This window comes from Marmota monax, unplaced genomic scaffold (assembly GCF_021218885.2).
Source record: "Marmota monax isolate L192 unplaced genomic scaffold, Marmota_monax_Labrador192_F-V1.1 WCK01_AAM20220418_F8-fsc00028, whole genome shotgun sequence".
NCBI lineage: Eukaryota > Metazoa > Chordata > Mammalia > Rodentia > Sciuridae > Marmota > Marmota monax.
Window position 1 is genome coordinate 16,532,381 of NW_026694779.1, and position 18,515 is coordinate 16,550,895.

The window sequence follows — 18,515 nt, forward strand, 5'->3', positions numbered from 1 at the left end:
CCGACACTGCCGTCACAGATCCCGTTCCCGCCCTGTGCGGCATCCTCAGCTCCCTGGGTGCAGCTGCGAACTGCTCCTCTCCCTGTGTGCACGCTGGGCAAGTGCACCCTGCTCGGGACCATGTCCCTGGGTTTGCCCGAGACGACTCTTGCCTGGGATGGTCCGGCCTCCCCCTCCATCTCATCAACCTGCCCCAGGTGCTGTGGCAGGGGTCTGCAATCCCAGCAACTCACGACTTGGGGGGGATCACAAGTTGGAGGCAGCCTGGGCAAGACCCTGTCTCAAAATTTAAAAATTTTAAAAAGTAGGGATACATCTCTACTGTACTACTTCTACATCTCATCTGCCTGGCAGCAGAGTGTCCCTAGGTCCCGTCCACAGCCTGGTGAATAAAAAGAAAGAAGGAAAAAAAAACCACAGTGCACCATCCAGCATGCCTCCCTAGAGAGGCCAGGATGTCCTGCAGCCTCTGCACAGAGTCCCTGCTGTGATGGCTGAGGGTAGGATGGTGGCCCTTCATAGCCTGAGCCTCGGGCTGTACACAGCCTCCTTGATCTGCTACTAGGATCCCATGCCGGCAGCCCATCACGGGGGCCTCCTGTGGCGCTCCCCATATAGAGAGGATGATGAGGTCCCTGGTACAGATGAGAGACCTTGGCCCCAAAGCCAAACAGCTGCCCTCACACGCCTCATCTCATTGAGATCTCTGCTCTTGCCATACTACCTTTTTTCTTTCTCAAAAAGCTAACCAGAAAAATAAGTAAATAAACCACAAAATGAGCTCCCCCAGGACCTATGCACTGGCTGTTTTGGCAATGCCTTTGCAGAGCTGGTTCTGACTTTCCATCCCCCGTCCCCTCCTAGAAGCCATCCAGGTCCCCCGCCCCCCGTCTCTCCTGCCACCACCTCTCACACTATGTTCCCTGGGCGGTTGAAGTTGCTGGAGCTTCCTCATCATCGACCTGGGCGCTGGTCCTGCCAGACAGCACCACGGCAACAGGAACTCCCCAGGGCAGGGCCTTGTCTGTGTGGCTTGCAGCTGACCCCTTGGGATCCAGAAGGGGTCAGCTGGGGGCTGGTGGGCACTCAAAGCCAATAAAGCCCTCCAGAACTGGCGCTTCGGCCTCACCTCTCTGTGACCCCCACCTAAATGACAGTGCGTGGGCAAGTAGAGCCTGGGCCACGTAACTCCGTCATTATGCGTTGTGGCTTGGTCTGAGGCTGCCGGCTGCTCTGTCACATCCAGATGCAACCCATGAGCCTGCGTCCATCTGTCACCACTGCTTCCCGTGAGCGGCTCTTGGTTTCCAGTGGGTGCGAGGCCCAGGGACCTCTGCACTTCCTACTTTGCCCAGCAGAGGGAGCAGACAGGCTGAACAGGTTCTTCAGGGCTCCGGGAGGTGGGGAGGCCCAGCAGCTCTCCCTAGGCTTTGCTGAACCCCGAGTCTAGACCATGTTTTCAGAATTTTCTTCATCTCCTAGGTGGCCGGATCTTGAGGCTCTGTCCGGTGGTGGCCGAAGGCCATTGGCATTTGTGGGAGGTCCCAGGCCACCAGCCCACCCTGCAGGAAGTCACTGGAGGCCTCAAGGTGTTCAAAGCAGCTCCTTGAGAACGTTCCCCGATGACTCCACTGAAGCAGTGATGGGGACAAACTAGGCTGTCACAGCACACGCGCACGCGCGCACACACACACACACACACAGAGGGAACTGGTAATCCCCAGTTCATTAGCTTACACAGTTTGGGATTCCCATCAGTGTACTCTACCTGCAGTGCCTGCCTCATTTCAGAGAGGATTTAAATTGTCCCCCCCCATACACACACACCGTAACGTGATAACTTAGTATAAAAAAATGGGAAGTAAAGGGAAAAAGAAAATCGAAAGTGAAAAGGGAACATAAAATGGACCTAGGCTGCAGTTAAAGTCTGTTCCACATTGAACCACATCTGCCTGCCTGTCTGTCTATCTGGTACCGGGGATTGAGCCCAGGGGTACTTGGGTTCAATTGAGCCCACTAAGCTACACCCCTAGCCCCTTTAATTTCCTTTTGAGACAGCGTCTCGTGTCTTGTGAGTTTCGGAGGCTGGTTGTGAACCTGCGGTCCTCCTGCCTCAGCCTCCCCAGCAGTGGGATCACAGGCATGCACCACCTCACCCAGCCTATATACATAGTTTTGAGGTGACTGTAAATTCGCCTTTTAACTTCCTTGCCACCAATACCAGAAAATTAATTCACTTCCATGATACAAGGGAAGAACAACCTAGTGCCTCTCTCCCTCAGTGAGCAAGCACATCTGTACTCAGAGACAGGAAGAGGCAGACGGCAATTAAAATCCACCAACACTTGACTACGAATTCCCAAATCCCTCAGAAGGATGCTTTGAAGGCTTGAAATGGCCACAATTCCTTGTCTAGGAAGAAATCCTGCACGAGGAGTCCTTCACCCAAGCAGGACATGTTCAAAGGCTTGGGTTCTCTCCCCTGCCCTTCATCCTGACTGACCGCGAGCAGGCAGCCCCGGCAAAGGTCAGAAACGAAACCCGGAGAGGCTTACGTGTCGTCTGTGAACGTTATTCCAAAGTACTCCTTCTCCTTCAGGTTGAAGTGTGAAGCCACCAGGTCCAGCAGCTCTCTGGACAGAAGTTTGGGCTGTCGAGATAAAAACCGGATCAGAAGCTGTTTGGTTAGTTTCTCCCTCTCGTAGCCTCTACCCTCTTCAGCCCTGGATAGTCCTGAGCAGCTTCAGCCTCTGGGTTCTTAAATATCTGCTTGCATTTGGTAATGGGCTGAATCTACTGTAAGCCACCCTCTAAGAGTTGTGGGAAGGAGAGAGGTGGGAGTAGGGACATCCCTGAGAGAGTGTCACTGCTGTGTGTCTGCAGTTCAATGGATGACCTATTTTACTTTCCCCCTCGAAGGTGACAGTGTGGTTACCAACGCGTCAGTGTTGGGTTTTATATACAGCATGACGCTGGTGATCAAGATGGCGAATACCAAAGGCCTCACTGCCCAGGTATCTGCAATACTATAAAAGATGTGAGATCAATTTTGCCTAGTGCTGTTAAAAAGCCTCAAGGCCTAAGGAACGGGGGCTACAGAACTAACAAATAATAACAACAATGCCAGTTGCCACTCATTATGCTGAACTCACATCACTTGTAAGATTTGCGTTGTCTTTTCTATCAAACCTAAACCACGTTTACTGGAACTTGAGTTCCACATCTATAATGGAGCCATCTTAAGTCAGGGAACCATGAGGCCAGAATGGAGCCATCTTAAGTCAGGGAACCATGAGGCCAGAATGGAGCCATTTTTAAATTCCCTAACAGGTATCCAATCACAACTGTCGCTCTTTCCTGTGCCCACCCCAATTTTACATTAGCTAATCAAGTAGACTGTGTCTCCTGAACTCCACCCATGAGGCGCCAGGGGCAGTGCTTTGTTAGGGATAACTGCTGATGGACTGCCTTCCCAGGTGTGCTTGCTGGCTGGATCCCCTTTGGGGGCGCCCCCTTCTGCAGAAGTACATTCTGCCCTGGCTGGCCCACTTCCGAGCATGCCTTTGATTTCTTGCGGCACCACTGAGGTGAGCCAGCTGAGGCAGAGCGTCACTCTCTTGGGAAGGACGGGGATTTGATCCAGTTCTGCCTGCTCCTGAAGCCTGCGCTGCCCATTTCTGAGGATGGAGCGACCGCTCCCATCCTACACAGTATCATCACCAGAGTGGACAGAGCCCCCGTCGGAAGCCGGATCTGACCCATGGGCTTGGGGGGAAGCTCCAGCTCTGCTGCAGGGCAGCGCGGGGTGGACTCCACCCGTGTCCACATCATCACTGGTGCTGGACACACAGGGCCTGGGACAGGAAAGGGGCAGGACAGGGTGGCACTTGACAGATTCTGGGTGGAGCCACTTGGAGACACTAGCGTGGTGTGGAGGTTGGACGATTGCTATTGGAGAAGGAAAGGGGACAGGGCCTCAGGGGACTAGAAAGTCAGGCATGGGCTGTGACAGCATGACCACAGCACTGTCACTGACGGAGTGCTGATGTCCTCGAGCTTGGTTTGGCTGTGAGTCCATGAGCCAGCCCGGGCCATCGTCACCCTGGTTCCCAGCTGCGTGTGGAAGGTGTGCCAAGCCAAGCAGCAGGACATGGCCTCACCGCGTGACAGCCCCTCCGGGGAGTGCGGTGGCTCCCACTCACCAGCCAGAGGTTGAGAGAGGTCGAGACACTGGCTCGGGGCGCACAGCCACCGAGTGCCAGAGACCCCGTTGGAGCCCAGGAGTCTCCAAGCCTCTGTCCCTGGTGGCCATGGCTTTACAGGCCGCGTCCCCCCTGTCAGTCCACAGTCCCTGGCTCGGCCGCACACAGAAGCCAGCCACCTGGACGCAGACCACAGGGCAGAGCCGGGCCGGGCGGCCGGGTGGGCAGGCGCCTACCTGAACCAGCAGCTCCAGCCTTCTGTCATCCAGGAGGTGCACCTGGCAGTGCCTGCCCTCTGTCATCTGTGGGGACAAGACGGCAGCGTGGCGTTAGGTGGGCTGGCCAGCAAACCCTCAGACTGGCTGCTCACTTCCTGCTTGGGAGATGTGCTCAGCCTGAGAGGGGCTGCGTTCTGTCCCTCAGTGGGCTGGGCCAGAAAAAGATCTATCACCAGCCTGACCAAAAGCAAAGACTGCTCAAGATGTCAAAATAAATGGCCTTAGGGAGCCCAAACAATGTCCACAAGGTCACACTGCGGAAGGCACAGCTCCTCCCCAGGTGAAGGTGCCGGACTCCCTGAATCCATGGTTTGTTTCTCAGATAGAGCATGCTTCCGATTTGAAGGCATTTCCCGTAAACGCAGCATGTGCAATAAGTAGGAGAAACACGTGATACTCAGGATGAAATGGAAACTCTCCATTTTTAAAATCATGCCCCTCTGGCTGGGCAGGGTGTCATCCACCTGTCATTTCAGCGACTCAGGAGGCCGAGGCAGGAGGATCAAAATTTCAAAGCCAGCCTCAGCAATTTAGCAAGACCCTATTTCAAAGTAAAAAAAAAAAAAAAAAGATGGGGATGTGGCTCAGTGATTAAGCACCTTGGGTTCAATCCCTGGTACCAAAAATATCACCACTTATAGCTAAGATACATAGTTAAAAGCAGTTTGACATATAAATTTCCAATGATATGTAATTTTTCATCTCCTAAAATTTCAGTGCTGGGAGATAGTGTTCAGAAAATGTTTCAATAACACATAGAATGAAAGCCACGTCCTTGACTAACTCTTGCTCTGAACCGACGTGTCTTTGGGAATCACACCCCGTGGGTGTGAGGAGCCTCCTCACAGACTGCTTTTGTGTATATTTTCAGATACGTACAGATACAGATTTTAAGAGTGTTCATATAAAGGCTGTGCTTTAGCATCATTATACTGCACACACTCTTCTGCAAATGAAGTCCTCCATACCTTCCCGATGAGTGTGGCCATCCAGAAAGCAACACATACAAACTGCTAGAAATACCCAGGTGCCCCTAAGCAATCAACCACAGGCTCGACAGTGGGTGGCAAGCAAATCTTTACTCTGTGCTGGGCCTGGCTAGCAAGCTCCTGGGCAGGCAGACCACCTGTTTATACACGCAACCGCAGCGCTGCCCTCGGCCCCAAGTGGAGGACTCAGGGGTACCATCTATGCGATGGACTAATTTTAAAATCGGGGTGGGAAAAAGGGAAGGAACCCAGTAAGGCCAAATACGATATCCTGGAAATGGCCACCAGACTTTCTGTCTCCCACAATATGCATTGTGTGTGTCTGTGTCGTGCGTGCACATATAACAGGTCCATGTATACATCTGTACACGCACATTAAGAAAATCTCCCTTTTCAGTTCAGGCGGGGGCTCTGCTACTTGCATTCTCAATCGGCATTTCTTGGCCTCTCCCCTGTGCACAGGGGAACTTGGCTCTTTTTGAGGTCCTGCCTTCCAGACCCTCACGTGCACACTCAGCAATGCAGGGGGTCTCCTCCCAAGAAGCCCCGGGCTGCTCCTGTGTCTGGCTGGCTGACGGGAGCAAGGTCAGGATGAGCTGTGCAGGTGTAGCTCTGCCCACGGCTGGGGCGTTGCTGGGTCACCTCTGAGCCAGGAAACACCTGTCCCTGCCACACTCCCCGGCTGCCTCTCTGAAGCTACTGGCTTCTGCTTCCCCCAGCAGGAGTGTGCTCCTCAGACCCGTGGCTTCCGCTCTCTAAGGATGGACGGCAGATGACCTCCTCATGGTACTCGTCACCGTAAGCTGAACCCAGACCCCAGGTCGGGCCACACCAGGAGAGCAGAGAGCCACAGAGCTGAGCCTGCCACACCGGGCCCTCTCCTCTGCAGGAGGCTGGTGGCCCCGGGAGGCTGGGGCCGAGCTGAGCCTCACTGGCTTGTTAAGGGGGATGTGGGAAAGTAGCCGCACACATTTTGCTCTTCAAAACCAAGCTTGTGAGTAAATCTTAGTCAATGCTGTTGGAAACCAGGCGATGCCCCTGATAAAAGTTCAGTGGAGACCTGCTTTCCTCACATGGTAGGATCTAGAAACAGGGGCCTGATTTGGCCAGGCACAGCAGCTCCCCCCTGGGTGGGTTTGTGGTCTCTGGTCACCAGGTGTGTCACCTGCCAGGATCCATGGAGTCCTGCATCTGAGCCAGCAAGTTCACGTGGCCCCAGGGAAGAGAGACAGGGTGACAACAGGGGCCTTGAGGGACAGCCACGTGCCTGCCACCTAACACGCGTTCTGAATAGATGCCCAGCCTCTGCAGAAGCTCCCGGGGGGGGGGGGGCGCCTGGTCCTCGAAGGCACCAGGAAGCCCGGGCCCTGGGGGCTGTAACTTGCCCAGGAGTCCCCAGCCACACAGACTGGTCAGCGTCCGTCACGAGGGCTGTTACTAGGAGAAGTGCCTCAGCCTTCCTTTGCCTTATAAGAAATGTCCTCGCAGCCTTCAGTCCAGTACCGTAGGAGTGAATGGAACCCCATCTGAGGTCCGTAATACCACAGCCCCTATTTGTTTGGAAACTGACAAACAGGTATACTTTTTTTGTAATCTATAAATGTTACTTTTTTATAAAAAGCTTTTTAATGGGAAGAACATTACTGACCCATGATGAAGAGGACAAGTGGCAGGTCCACTTCAGCCAGTTAACCAGCACGTGGCAGAAAAACCTCCCAGAGCTGAAGTGGCAGGAGTCAAGACAGAAGGGACTGCTGGGACCCGCAGGCCTGCCCTGGGTCTATAAGGTCCCCCGAGCCCTGTGCCAGGCGCTTTACTGGACTGACCATCTTCCTGGAGGTGATTCTGTTACCAGGCCTGCGTTCCAGGTGACTCTGAAGGTGGAGTCCAAACAGCAAGTGCCTCCATGGAGAGCAGAGGCCAGGCTGTAGGCACACAGCACCACTCGGGGCACTACCTCGGCCACCCGGCAGCTGACCCAGGGCCCGCTGCCCAGGGGCTACCCAAGTGGCTGGGGAGGGATGACCGTCTCGCAGGCAGCCTGAAGCTCACGCTGCTTCCAGAGAAAACTAACTGCGGGAGAAGTAGACTCGTGTCATTGTCAGAGAGCATCGGTTAGGAGCCGCACCCTTCAGATACAGGGAAGTGGAGGGACACCACGGGACTCCTAAGAACGTAAGAGCTGGACTGAGACTCAGAACTCTGTCCCCAGGCCACTCTGCCAGTGATGTCCACCATCTCATCCAAATAAAGTTTTTTTCCCAACAGGTCAGTTTTGTTTTTTTTTTTAACAGTTAAAAAAAAATGGAAACAAACAAAAAAGACAAAAAACAAACAAACAAACAAAAACACCAACTAGGCATTTCTTACTGATTTTAAAACGTGACCCTTGCCGAGTCCCCATCTTCTAATTTCAACAACAGAGACCCGTACGTGAAGCACCGAGGTCCTACCTCTGAGTACAGAATCACTCTTCTCTTCTTGTGGTGCTGGGAATTGAACCCAGGACCTTGAACATCCTGGGCGAGCACCAAGTCCACTGCCACCCCTTTTTATTTTTCATTTTGAGACAGGGTCTCGCCCAGTTGCTGAGGCTGGCCTTGAACGTGTGATCCTTCTTCCTCAGCCTCCCGAGTCACTGGGATTTTGGGGTGTGACACCGCGCCTGGCTACAGAATCACTTGTGAACCCCACAGGGACCAGGGGGGGCATTTCAGCACTGACCGCTACGTCAGACCAGCCTTGATATCGCACTCCCCCCGCCTCCCCGCCCCAGGAGAGCCCCTCACCCACGCTCCACACTGCTTCCCCACCTCCACCCACCCAGCGCCGGGACCTCGGAGGTATCGACTCCGCACGCTGGGCTGGAGCTCCCACCTGGGTCCGTGGTGCCCTGCTTGCTCCCCGGCTGGTAGGATGGGTCCTCGGAGGGCAAGTGCTGTCGGGCAGTGGAGAGACGGTCCAGCTGGCCACAGTCACGTGCAGGGGGAAGTGAGAGTGTGCCCCAGGCCTGACCTCTGGTTGACAGAGTGGCCGGGCCGGGGAGCAGCTGGCCCAGTGGGCCCTGGGCGCCACCCCTAGGAGGCCAGGGAGCAGAGTGGGTGGTGGGATGCCAAAGGGGAATTCAAGGCAGGGTGGAGGACAGGGCAGTGCAGAGCCACTGACGGCCACCAGTCAGCTGAGAAGCCACAGGAAATGACAACTGCCGAAAAAGACCCAAGTCCCTGGCTGGAAACGCAAAAGGCTGTTGAAGCAGCAGCTAGCTCCCCGCGAGGGCTCCTTTGGCCTTTTCCGAAGGCTCAGCAGAGGGGGCTGCCTCCTAACACGGACTGTTCCCGTCCATGTCCATGGGGAGCGGTCACTCCCTCCAGGGCCTCCCTGTCCTCATCTGTGGGGAGCGGCCACTCCCCACCAGGGCACACGGCTTGTCTCCTAACAGCTGGTGTTCCTGACCGGCTCCCTGCTGAAGGACGGGGACCTTCCTGTCCTGTTCCCCGTGGCATCCTGGGCTTCGTGAAAGGGACAGAGTCTGCAGGTACCTTCCACGGGAAGGAACGCCTTCACTGCTCAGCACTGAGGCACTTCCACCCTGAAACACACTCCCAGATGATTTAAGCTGGCCAAGCATGGTCCAGGGGGCCGCTGTCCCAGACGACTCCCCTGCCTTGGCCCAGAAAAGGGGACACGTTACAACAAGCCCTCTGCCCGAGGACAAGGTGAGCCACTAAGTCCTCATCAGACCAGATGTCCTGCAGGACCTGGAGACGGAGAGCGCTGTACCCAGGACGCTGTCACTCTGGGGCCTATTGAGTGGACAGTGCTATGTTTCTCCCGGGTGACGTCAGCCCCGGCTGCACAGACCCCCTTTTGTGCCAGCTCTGGGTGGTGACACCGTTCCGAGGATGGCCTGGGCTGACACCCGGGTCTCCAACAGTCAGCTGTGACTCCCCGTCCAGCTCCGTGCAGGCTGCTGCCCCCAGCGGGCCACCGGCACGTGCTTCACGTCACGTGGGAGCTGTGTCCTTCACACATGCCTCCTCTTCCTGGCGGCCAGCAGCCCTGCCAGGAGGAACCCGGCTACGGAGGCCTTACAGACGGAGGGCTGAGGCCCAGAGGTCCAGCTGTCTCTGGTCACACTGCTGGGAAGCGGGTGCGATCTCCGGCTGGACAGCAGAACCAGAGGACAGTGCTGCCCCCGGGGAGTGGAGAAGGAAATAGGAGAGCCAGCAGAGAGGAGGGACGGAAACGACGGGAGGTGGAGGGGGGAGAAGGTGAGACCTCATTTACCAAAGGTAAAGCCGAGCCACCGAGTCACGTGGCTCGAGAAACGGGGTAGCCAAGCTGAGGCTGCTGTGTGTGCCCGGCCCCGGCCCAAGGCTCGGTGTGGGCGCATGGCCAACCTCTCCCCAGGGTCACTGAGGGAGAAGGAGGTGGAGACCCAGGGGCGCCGGGTCCAGGACCCCACTACCAAGTGTCTGCACCTGATACACGCGAAATCCCAGGCAGCTCAGCGTCCAACGCGGCATGCAGACGGCAGAGGACAGGGCTGTCCTGCAAGGTCATCTCCGTTCACCAGGCCACGCGTGGCTGGCTCGGGGCCTCTGGGAGCCAGACCAGAAGGGCACTGAGGTTTCTGTGGCCCCTTGCCTGCGCTGTCTCCCCACCCTGCAGTAACACAGGCAGCTCCTGGTGTTGGTGACGTTCCCTGAGCACCGGGACACAAGGCAATCTCTACCTGTGGGGCTCGTGCCCAGCCTTGCCACACTCACGAGAACCCTTGGGGTGCAGGCTGGCACTTGTCCGTCATGGGGCCTCCTGGACCTGACTCTGCCCTCACCTGGGCTTAGGAAGTCACTGGAACACTGTGGAACTCATCGGCACGGGAAGGCCCTGGTCGCGGGCCACTCATCCACCCGAGAACATCGACTGGGCACTTTCCAAGGGAAAGCACCGCTCTCGGTACTGAGGGCCCCCGCAGATGGCCACCGTCTCTGGAGCCTGTCCTGGAGTTCCCAGCGCAACACCATGGGTCCTTATGGCTGGCCACTCCTTGCTGCTCTGCACACTGGGTAGTGCCAGCAGCTTCCCTGCCCACTCCCACGAGGTGCCCACACCCACCGCCCGGCACGGTGACACCAAATACATCTCTACACTTTGCCCAATTCCCTGGGGGACAGAGTTGCCCCTTTTGAGATCAGCTGCCCTGGAAGTGAGGAGAAGAGAGAGCGTGAAGGAGTCAATGATCTCCAGGGAACAGTAAGGGCTCTGACGCAGGAAAACTGCCAAGGAGCCAAGTTCTCACTCCTGGGGCGGGGGCTGCGGCTCAGTGGTAGAGCCCCCACCTGTCGCGTGTGGGCCCTGGGTTCCAGCCCCAGCACGGCCAAAAAAAAAAAAAAAAAAACCACCGCAAACAACAACAAACTCACTCACTTCCGCTTACCCATGACGCACAAGAAATGGGGACAGGGGTGCAGACAACAGACCCCCACCCTTCACGAGTGGCTCCCTGCAGAGCCCCGAGGGCACCCCGTTTCCTGGACATTCTCTCGTTCAGCTGCGAGCTCCTTCCTGGGTGGCAGCAATGGAGGAAGGCTGGCCAGGCCACTTCTGCTGCCTAGCGTCAACCTGGCCAGCAGTTCCAGCCAACTTCGGGCAGATGGGACGGTCGCTGGGGCAGGCGACCTCATGACCACCCTCAGCGGATCCCAGCCCACCTCATACAGCGGGTGAATAGACAGGTTTCAAAGGAAGAAAGACACAAAGCAACTTATGGAGTCTGGGGCTAAAGGCCACCGGGAGACACCGACCTGGTGTCCAAGAGACGTAGGCTCCTGTGTGTGTCCCAGGCCTGCCCTTTGTCTGGGAGTATGGCTCGAACATTGTGGCATCTCTCAAACTTCTGTTCTGCCCCCGTGAGTGGGGATGATCAGACTCAGCCTCACCCAACGTTTTGTTTGCTCTCTGATGCTGAGGCTGACCTGGCCTTGGGCGTGCCAGGCATGAGCTCTACGGGATGACCCTCCCTCCGGCCCCGTCCTGTAGCTTCCGCTGACTCTTGTATTAAAGCAGGTCCAGTGGAACCCAGCAGAGAGGCCCACGGGTACCACGGCACCAGCACAGCTCAGTCAAAGCTTGGCCTGTACTATCCGTGGCACGGGGACCGGGAGGACCGCCGTCAGTGGAGGCCTTGAAGCCGTTGGGTGCTATTCTCTCAGCCGTGCAGGGTGACTTTGGTAAATGTCACTTCTCCCATGAAAAAGTTTGTTCTGGATTATGAAGTCCAAAAATCAACCCCCCAGAGAGCCAAGAGCAGTCGCCCAGGGCCAGGGGGGATCAATGCCACTGACACCCTGTGCTACCCAACACACGGAGTCCAATCTCCACTGGGAGCTGCCCAGGCGTCAAACTGAGAATGGACACCACAGGCTCTCGCTTGCTGGCCGATTGTGACCTGACTTGGTCATTTCTGGTTTTTATGAGAACCTTAACCAATCAGTGAACTAATCCTGATAGGGGTTAAGAGGGCGGTAACGATAGGCAGGTGGGGTGTGGCTGGAGGAGGTGGGGTGCTGGGGTGTGCCTTAGGGGTGTCCCTGGACTGTGGGCGTCTCTGCTTCCTGGTGCCCTGTCCTGAGCTGGTTTCCTCCTCCACTCCCTTCTGCCATGACCAACTGCCTTACCTGGGCTCAGAGCACTGGATCTGGCCATGGAGGGACCGAGGCCTCTGAAACTGTGAGCCCCTAAATACACTTTTCCTCCTCTAATTGTTCTTCTCAGTTCTTTTGGTCACAGCAGCAAAAAAAAAAAAAAAAAAAAATGGACTAAGACACTACTGATCTTCCTCTTGCTCATCTACATATTTATCTTGGGTACTGGGGACTGAAGCCAGGGGTACTTAACCACTGAACCACATCCCCGGCCCTTTTTATTTTTTATTTTGAGACAGGGTCTCGCTCAGTTTCTTAGGGCCTCATCAAGTGGTTGAGGCTGGCTTCAAACTTTCAATCCTTCTGCCTCGGCCTCCAGAGTCATTGGGACTCGGGGCATGTGTCACCACACCCCGGTTCATCTGTCTCTTTTTGGCTGGTTCTGTCTAGTTATACAGAAGGTGACATTCCCTGTGGTATGTTTATATGTGCACGTAGCGTGATTTTTAGAAATCAACTCTGCATTTCCTTTCCTTTCCTCTCTTGCCCACCTCCCTCTCTATCTCCTCCTCGGACTCCACGGATCCTTCCTCTCTCTCTATGATATCGGACCCTCTGCCCCACATTTTATTCTAGCTCCCACGTATGAGAGATGTTTTCTCCCTTGGCTTACTTCACTTAGCATGATGGTCATCCAAATGCCGCCATTTTCCTCCTTTATGACGGAGTGAAACCACACACACACACACACACACACACACACTTCTTGCTCCATCCATCTATTGATGGGCATCTGAGCTGACTCCACAGTTTGGCAGCTGTGGATGCTGCTGCTAGGAACCCTGAGGTACCTCTACCATCTGTGCTAACTTTAGATCTTTTGGAGGAGACCTGAGGAGGGGGAGCAGCTGGGTCACACGGTGGTTCCATCCCTAGTTCTTGGAGGGGTCTCCCCACTGCTCCCCAGAGTGGCCACACCAGCCTGCAGTCCCACCAACAACGTAGCGGTGCGCCTTTCCCCGGCACCCTCACCGGCACTGATGGTTGGGGTGTTCTTGCTGACGGCCACTCTGACTGGAAGAGGATGCAGTCTTGCTGTGGTTTTGATTTGCATTTCCCTGATTGCTGCGGATGTTGAGCATCTTTTCATGTTTGTTGGCCATTTGTGCTTCTTGTTTTGAGAAGTATCTGTTTGGTTCTTTTGCCCATTTATTGATTGGGATATTGGTGGGTTTTTTTTTTTTTGGAGTTGAGCTTTTTGAGTTCTTTATCTTTGGATGTTAATCCCCCATCAGAGACGCAGCTGGCGAAGATTCTCTCTCTTCCTGCAGGCTCTGTCTTCACGCTCCTGATCATTTCCTTTGCATACAGAAGTTTCCTGGTTTGACGGCATCCCACTTACTGACTCTTGGTTTTATTCCTTGTGCTTTGGGGTCTTGTAAGGGAAGTCGGTGCCTGCACCCTAGGTTTTCTTCCCACGGTTTCAAGGTGGGCTGAGCCCAGCCCAATCAAGGGCTCCCCAGGTGACACGGTGTGAACGGTGAAACCAAGGGGACGATGTTGGGGGAAGCAGCAGTGCAAACCGGGGTTCACATAGCTGCCCTTGTCCACCCAGCAGCCACAGCAGGCACCGAGAGACTTAGTGCTCACTGTCGCAAACCCACAGGATATTTCTGCTCTTCTCCAGAGGGAAGCATCCTCCTTACTGGAAACCAGCGGTTGGGCTCTATTTTCAGACATCATGATACAGCATCAACGAGTCAAAAAAACAAAAAAGGAGACCCAGACATTGTAGACAGGAAAAGTCGCAAAAATGTCACCAAGAAAAGCTGAGCGCCTGCCTGGCCAGTGGTGGGGGTTTTTGATTTTCGAGGCAGTTCAGGTTTAAGCGGAATGAGGGCTGTGGAAAAGAAAGTGGGTGGAAAGTGGGGCTTCTGGCTTTGGAGTTGATGCGAGCGAGCGGCAGACGCTGTGGTCTGGAGGCTTTTGCCCGCCAACCTTCGCCTGCCTCGGTGAAAAGCAGCTGTGGGAAGGAGCAGGGGGCTGCGTTCTTCAGAACCCTAAAGACCCGCGCGCAGGGCTTGGGAAGGAACTTTAATAATAGACTGTGGTGCTGGTCACTGGCCGACGTCCCGGGCACGTGTACTAACTACTGCAGGACACATGGGGAAACCCTGGACAAAAGCCACCCAGAGCCAAGAGCACTCGGGCTGCCCCGAGAGCCTGCAAGTTAACGCAGCCTAATTACAAATCCAGAAGTGGGCTCTGCTCTAACTTGGGAGCGCCTGACTGTGGGCAGAGTGTTCGAGTCTCTGTTCTGCATCACCCCTGTTGGGAGCTTGGATGGACGCTTCCCAGGGTCTCCGTGCTCCATGACCCCTGTGGAGAAGGCCTCAGGGAGTTGACAGTTGATAAAAACGGACAGCACCGGGTCCAGGGTCCTGCCTGTCTCCCGGTTGGAGAGGAGATTTAGAAAATCATTACCAAACCGAGAAGGCAGAGAAGGCCAACTCCTCTTGTGTTCGCTGGCCTTGCTGGGACAGAACCCAGAGCCCACGCTGGCCCGGCAAGTTCTGGGCCACTGAGTGACACCTCGGCCAGGAGACCTCCCTCCTGCCGACCAGGAGTGGCACTACTACAGGGGAACCGCTCCCTCTCCCCCGGGAGTCACCAGAGTCACCGAGCTTCCTTGTTACCTATGCACCGTCTGCTTTCAAAGGCTTCCACACTCAACGCGGGTCTCAGGGAGGAAAAACCCAACAACCTGTGAGGCCCCGGGTCAGGGAGCAGACAGAAATTGGAAGGAGCCACAAAAAAAAAGGAGAGATTTCTTGGCTAGCAGCAGGCAACTCGACTGGGTAACGGATCCTTCAGGAGAGAGAGGGGTGGCGGGGCCAGCTCTCGGCAGCTGACGGGAGCCCAGCATCCGACTCCACGTGGTCATCAGGCACTGGACGTTCTAAACCAGGCGCACACATGGCTCAGCACGAAACACACGGCACTTAAAGGCAGCAGCCCCAAGGTCTTCAAGTCCGGTCGCCCGCCTCGTCTGTCCGTCCTCTTTGCTCTTGGAGCCCTTCCGTCCACTGAACCTGGGTGGCAGCGGCTCAATCTCAGGATGTGAGCGTTTGCACCACAAAGTTGAGCTGCACGGCCGGTCAGCGGCCCTGTGCTGGGGAGCCGGGTGTGAACCCCCGTCCCACGTGCTGCAGGAGGCGGCCGACTTCGTGTGGAGGCCCCAGAGGGAAAGGAGGGAAAATGAGCGGCCTCACTTAGACGGCCGTGTTCAAGGCCCAGCTCGGTGGCCTCTAAGGGGCTCATGTCTTACAGCCTCAAACTCAGCATCCTGGAACCTTCCTGCGAGGGGGCCATGCACTAGCTGCAGGACAGAGCTGCCCACAGGCCAACACCAAAGGGTACCACGGAGATGCTGCTGCACCTGGGCTCTGCTGCCCCCACACTGTGACTCAGGTCCACTGCTGCGTCTGCTGCCCTTCCAGGGCCCCTGCCCCACTTAACGTACCCTCCATGAGGAGAAGGGTGCATCTCACTTTCTACAGCTTCCCCAGCCCCTAAGAGGGTGCCCAGCTCAGGATGCTGGAGAACACCTGAGCAACGAGCCGGGAGTGGACGTCCCTGCGTGTCCCCCGCGGTGGGGGGCGGTAAGACGGCCCGGCCTCGGCCTCCCAGGTGGAGCTCACTGTGCACGGCTGTTCCGCTGGCCGGCCAGGCTCTCTCTGGCCTGCTCTCAGGTTCCGCTCCTCCTGGCTGAGAAAGGGTCCCAGAGAGGAAATCTCACCCCCACGCGGGGCGGTCTCCAGGGAACCGCATGTTTTCCCCAGGGCCTTCTCACCCTGGCCCTCTGCAGCTGGTTTCTGCAGGGGGAAGGGTGGGGCCGGGTCACTTAATAAGCTGGACGGGGAGCTCCCCGGGCAGTCTCTGAGTTCTGCTATTCACCTGGGGTAGGGGACAGTGCAGGCCGGGCTCGCCCCATCCTCTGTGCAGGGTCGCAGTGGGCCCGGTACCTCCGAGGAAGTCCCACGGTGTGGTGTCTGATCCCGGCCTCTCCCAGACCAGCTGGTGACTTTAGGGAAGTCAGCGTCCTCTGTGAATGGCCGCTGGGCAACAGGGGTCACTTTTCCTAACGCATCAGAAGACCGCCTCTGAAGAAGCTCCTGCTATGTTTAAAGCATAAGTCACTATTTAAAAAGCCCGAAGGTCAAGGGCACAGAGGTGGGCTTCAGCGCAGCTGTGAGACTTCAAGGGGTTCCTCCCTTCACCTGAGCTAGGGTGACAATCATGAATGATGACATATATATATATTTCCTAGCTAATAACAAAGCAGTGGGCACCACAAAGCCCTTCAGGGTGGACATTCACAAAGGTCCTGTTCAGGTGGTGGGCCGTTCTGCTCTCTCTGTGACCCCTGCAGAAGGGAAAGGAGAAGTCACCCTGCAGGAGTCTCTGCCCGGCTTGAGTCCTTAACTCTCTCGCTGAAGCTCGGTGCTGTGACCCTGGGCGGCACCTCCCACCCCTTCTACATTTTGAGATAGGGTCTCTCTAGGTTGCCAAGGTTGGCTTCAAAATGGTCATCCTCCTGCCCCCACCGCCCCCCCCCCCCCAAGTAGCTGGGATAATAGGTGTGTGCCACCACGTCTGGTCATATTTAAACGGGGTCGTGATTTTTCTTTGCCCCTCAACGACTGATTTTCACCCCCCTGGGAGTCGAGTTGCCCGTGGAGAACCCACAGGGACAGCCCAGGACACAGGGCCAGAGAGCCCACGGGGGCCTGGTCAGTGCTTCTCAGTGTGGGTGCCCACCAGCAGCAGCAACGGAGCCCGTCTGAGATTCAGGGCGCCTGAAAACTGTGTGTCCAGCCTTTCAGGGTGCCCAAGGACACTGAAGTCCCAGACCAGGGTGCTGGGACGCCCATCTACGGCGGCCATGGAAACGAGAGTGGGGGGCCCTCGTGGGCTTTGAGGTGCGGCAGAGGGGTCTGGGCCCCTTTATAAGGAGTGTCCTGGTCATCGTGAGGTGAGGCTGCAGCAGTTCGGGCAAAGCTAGAGGAGCCGGGAAGCCTTTTCACTGCTTTTCTGCAAAATGGGACAGAAATACGTGACCGCGTCAGAACCCGCTGGGCCGCACCCTCCACCTGGGTGAGTCGTGGGACGCCTGGATGACGTCTCCGTAGAGCTGTGCAGAAGACAGGGGGCTCCAAACGTGAAACAGAAGTCCGCGTGAGCTCCGTAAGGCTGCTGTGGAATTAGACCAGGGCTGCCTGACGAGATCCTGGCTCAGCACCCAGCACAGACGGTGCACCCAGTCAATACTGAAGCCACTCTGTGTCACCCCGATACTCTAAAGAAGGGAGTAAGAACAAGGGAAGGCACAGACCCGCCTGCTGGGCGCCTCATCTTGACTCAAGAGCAGAGAGGAAAGGTGGAGCAGAGAGAGACCGGCTCACCCCCCTTCTCAGCCGCGTCTGCGGAAGCGCCCAAGAGCTCCCCTTTCTTTGTGGTCAGGGAATGATGAAGTGGCCGCTGGCCCGGCCAGATGGCACTCACAAAGAGGAACACACGGCTCACCGTCCTCCGCCTTGGCTTTGCCACACAGAGAACTACGTCACTTAGGAAATCTCAGAGTTTTCCAACGTTAAGCAACAGCGTCTTCACAGGGGACTTCCAAGAATCCCACTCGAGGAATGGCTTGGGACAGGCCCCTGGGAGCCCCCCAGCCTGTGAGCTGTGGTGTTCACCTACAGAACCACCACTCGTGACGAGACCCGGCACTGCGGGTTCCCTGCCCACTGTCTTCCTCCTGCGGTTGGAATCCGTGCCCGACAGGAAGCGGAACCTCACTTGGGACCCTGCTCCCTAATGTCCACTCCAAGGTGCAGGCGCCCGTGAGAAGGCTCTCTTGATGCCCGAAACACAGAGAGCCTGGGGGTCCGGCGGAGCACAGCAGCGGAGGACACTGCAGACTCGAGACTCGGGAGATCCTGACCCGAGGCTGTGCCCTGTCCCCTCGGGATGCAGAGTCTTAAGGGAATCCCCCGCGCCTCTGAATTCTGACCTCCTGGTTCCAGGATGAGATGACTGACAGTTCTCCTCCTGCTTAATAGTTGACCTCCAACCCCTGCATGAGGACAGCCCTGAGCACTCCCCACGGGAGGGACGCAGCAGCTGTGGACAGGAACCCCAATCTAGCAAGAAGGACTTCCCCAGTCCTCCAAATGCAGGCCAGACAAATGGCCCACAGGAATACCCAGAATGCACTTTGGAGTGGGAGCTGGTGTGTCTGGGAGTATTACAGACCCTCTGCCAAGAGCACTGGGTTCTGACCCCAGGAAGGCCTCGCTTCTGAGGGTCCCCCCATGTAGATCCCGTCACGTGAGCCGC

At 56.4% G+C, this 18,515-nt stretch overlaps 1 protein-coding gene across 6 annotated transcripts in view; it reads right to left on the reverse strand.

Moving 5' to 3' along the window:
* The window catches only part of Frmd4b (FERM domain containing 4B), a 190,663-nt gene that overhangs the window by 86,927 nt on the left and 85,221 nt on the right, over positions 1 to 18,515 (reverse strand). For 4 of the 6 annotated variants that reach the window (XM_046425713.2, XM_046425710.2, XM_046425709.2 and 1 more), the window contains 2 exons: positions 4,439 to 4,504; positions 2,556 to 2,650 (listed from right to left, as the gene is read on the reverse strand). In XM_046425713.2, the coding sequence (XP_046281669.1) occupies positions 2,556 to 2,650; positions 4,439 to 4,504 (161 nt within the window). Of the gene's footprint in view, positions 1 to 2,555; positions 2,651 to 4,438; positions 4,505 to 7,922; positions 7,942 to 8,346; positions 8,401 to 18,515 lie in introns of those variants that run through there. The other 2 variants (XM_046425712.2, XM_058573025.1) reach the window with 2 other exon arrangements.